This window comes from Nyctibius grandis, chromosome 27, assembly GCF_013368605.1.
Source record: "Nyctibius grandis isolate bNycGra1 chromosome 27, bNycGra1.pri, whole genome shotgun sequence".
NCBI classification, from domain to species: Eukaryota; Metazoa; Chordata; class Aves; order Nyctibiiformes; family Nyctibiidae; genus Nyctibius; species Nyctibius grandis.
The window spans coordinates 4,840,015-4,843,216 of record NC_090684.1 but is presented as its reverse complement, the minus strand read 5'-3'; the positions used below and the strand labels follow the sequence as shown (position 1 = coordinate 4,843,216).

At 49.4% G+C, this 3,202-nt stretch overlaps 1 protein-coding gene across 1 annotated transcript; it reads right to left on the bottom strand.

Annotated features, from left to right (window-relative positions):
* Positions 1–257: 257 nt before the first annotated feature.
* LOC137674140 (potassium voltage-gated channel subfamily A member 2) lies at positions 258–1,766 on the bottom strand. Its single transcript, XM_068419317.1, has one exon. It carries the CDS (start codon positions 1,755–1,757, stop codon positions 258–260), a length of 1,500 nt encoding a protein of 499 aa, XP_068275418.1. The 5' UTR covers positions 1,758–1,766.
* Positions 1,767–3,202: the final 1,436 nt, after the last annotated feature.

Here is a 3,202-nt window from a genome sequence, read left to right as displayed (position 1 = left end):
CTTCGTTATCTTTGGAAACCCACGAACCTGGGATGGGAGAAGGGAAACAAAAATGTTGTGGGGTTTTTTTTTTTTTTTGCACAAATGCTTATACGGTGTGGAAATCAAAGGTTAAAAGTCACTTACACAGCTATTGCTTCCCATGCAGAACCAAATATACACCGTAGAAAATACTGTATTAACTACAATGCAGAGCAGCACTCAATATCTGCAATTGTTCCACTTCAGCTTTAAATATGTTACTAGATTTTTAGCGACTAGACATCGGTTAGCATTTTGGTGATATTCACATAGTTTGTGTTAGCTAGGGTGCAATTGGCTGTCTTCAAGTTCTCCTCCCTAAAATCCTCATTGCTATTGTTTACGCCTTCCTGAATCTCCATGTAATCAGACTTACTAATAGTAGAGGCACTTCTGCTTTTCTTTAGGTCAGGGGAAGAGGGGATCTTTGGGCAGCTGGTTACTTGCAAATATTGAGCCTGCTCCTCTCCCTCCGTCTCCCGGTGGTAGAAGTAATTGAAGTTAGACACTATGACGGGCACCGGTAAGGCAATCGTTAATACGCCAGCGATGGCACACAAGGAACCCACTATTTTCCCCCCGATGGTCGTGGGGACCATGTCTCCGTAACCAACAGTCGTCATAGAAACCACAGCCCACCAGAAGGCATCGGGGATGCTCGGGAACTGGGACTCGCTCTCGTCGGCCTCGGCAAAGTAGACGGCGCTGGAGAAGAGGATGACGCCGATGAAGAGGAAAAATATCAAGAGGCCCAGCTCCCGCATGCTGGCCTTGAGAGTCTGCCCCAGGATCTGCAGCCCCTTGGAGTGTCGGGAGAGCTTGAAGATCCTGAAGACCCGCACCAAGCGGATGACTCGAAGGATGGCCAAGGACATGGCTTGCTGGCCTTGCTGACCATCCTCTGGCTTCTCAGCCAGCTCCGTCCCTAAGGTGATGAAATAGGGAATGATGGCTACGATGTCTATAATGTTCATGATGTTGGTAAAAAACCCAGCCTTGCTGGGGCAGGCGAAAAACCTCACCAAGAACTCGAAGGAGAACCAGATGATGCAAAGTGTCTCCACGATGAAGAAGGGGTCTGTGAAAGAGGTGGACTGCTGGTACCCCATGCTGCTGTTGGAGTAGGGGGGATGGCTCAGCCCACTGCCATGCATGTCTTCATTCTCATCCCGAAAAATAGGCAACGTTTCCAGGCAAAAGCTGACGATGGAGATTAAAATCACCATGACGGAGACAATAGCTATAATCCTGGCAGGGCCTGAGCTCTCGGGGTACTCAAAGAGCAACCACACTTGTCTCTGAAACTCATTCTCAGGCAACGGTCTTTCCTCTTCTTTGATGTAGCCTTCATCCTCCCGAAACATCTCCATCGCTTCTTCCCCCAGTTCATAGAAACGAATCTCTTCTGAGAAGATATCTAAGGGCACATTAACCGGACGCCGCAACCTCCCACCGGACTGGTAGTAGTACAAAATCGCATCGAAGCTGGGTCTGTTCCGGTCAAAGAAATATTCATTCCGGAGCGGGTCGAAATATCTCATTCTTTTTTTAGGATCCCCTAGTAAGGTCTCTGGAAACTGGGCCAACGTCTTGAGCTGTGTCTCGAAGCGCAGACCCGAAATATTAATGACCACCCTCTCGCAGCATTCATGGTCGGTCTCAGGGTTATACGTGTCCTGCGGGTGACCGGGAAGAGCTGCAGCTTCGTCTGCAGGATCTCCGGTAGCAACTGTCATATTGGGGTTTAAAAGAAATCCTTATGCTAAACTCTTCCCAATGCCCGGTGGTGGAATCGGATTGAGGGCAGGGCTACTATCCTGCAGAAGGACAGGTACGTAGGTTTGGAAGTGTCTCATGAAAAGGCGAAGGGATGATAAAAAAAAAAGAGAAAATTAAAAAAAAAGAGAAAAATTAAAAAAAAAAAAAAAAAGGAAAGAAAATTGCCCCTGCTGGGAAAGAGAGAGATGAAATAAAGTTGGGGGGAGGAGAGCAGCTCCCTTCACTAGCACGTCTATGCCCTTCCTCGAGGGGGTTAATTTGCTGCCTTTGGGACAGAGTTCAAAAACTCCCGTCTAAACCCATTAGGTGGAAGAGAGAAAACACCTGAGGAACCGCCAACCATTCAAAGCCAGTGTGGGAAAACTGGCATTGGCAAACCAGAATGGGCTTTTTGGCTAAAAATCAAACTTCCAATTAAAAATTAAAAAAAAAAAAGAGGGGGAAAGGAGGAGAAAGGAAGGCAGAAAAAGAACCCATCCAGCCCTACAGTGGCGAGGGGACTCCGCGGGGTGCCGAGGGGAGGCAGAGCAGGCTCAGCTCATTTCCAGGCATGCAGCTAAGGGTTAACATTTAACCGTGCAGTCTCAGACAATCTACCCTGGGCTCTCCGCTTTTAAGTTAGCCAGTTAGCCACCTTCCCAAGCCTCCTGCCCCGGCCATCAAGCCGTGAGACCACACGCTGCCCTCCCTGCCTGCAGCCAACCGGCCGAGCTCTGCGGCTGCCTGAATTCGCCGGTGCAAGCTGCCCCGCGGACTACTGCAGTCCCCCTCCTCGACCGCTGCTGTCCCGGCTCCTGTCATTCTCTGCAAACCACCATGGCACACAGAAAAACAAATCACATTACCTGGAGAAGCCAAATCTTAAGTGTCTCTTTAGGAAACACCGATTATCTGACCCTGGGGAAAATCCTAGAGAGAAATACAGGCTTCCAAGATCCCCATAATTTCCTCTCTCTTCAAAGTTAAAAATAATGGTGAGTCATCGTAGAAAAAGGAGAAGGGACATAAAAGGGGTTAGATTCCCAGATGGTGGAAGTCAGGTCTTGTAATGGTTTGGACTGGAGAGACAGAGAGAAAGAGAGACAAGAGAGACAGAGAGACAGAGTCTTCTCGGTAGCTGTTGCAGATCTGCACTTCAGGGCAGATGAGCGTCTGTCTGATGCCTTCGGTACGACGGCGAGAAGATGCTAAGCTCAGCAAAACCCGATGTCCCCAGTGTCCTCGGGAGGTGTGGCATCGCCTGGAAAAAACACCGAGAAGGTAACAAGCTGCTGGGAGCTTGAAAGGAGCATCTGCAAAGCCTCGGCTCCTCCAGGCACCCCCTTATTTTTTTTTTTGCCCTCCCCACGAGCTGTTCGCCCGCTGCCTGGCCAACCTGCAGTGCAACACGAGAGGAGGGCGA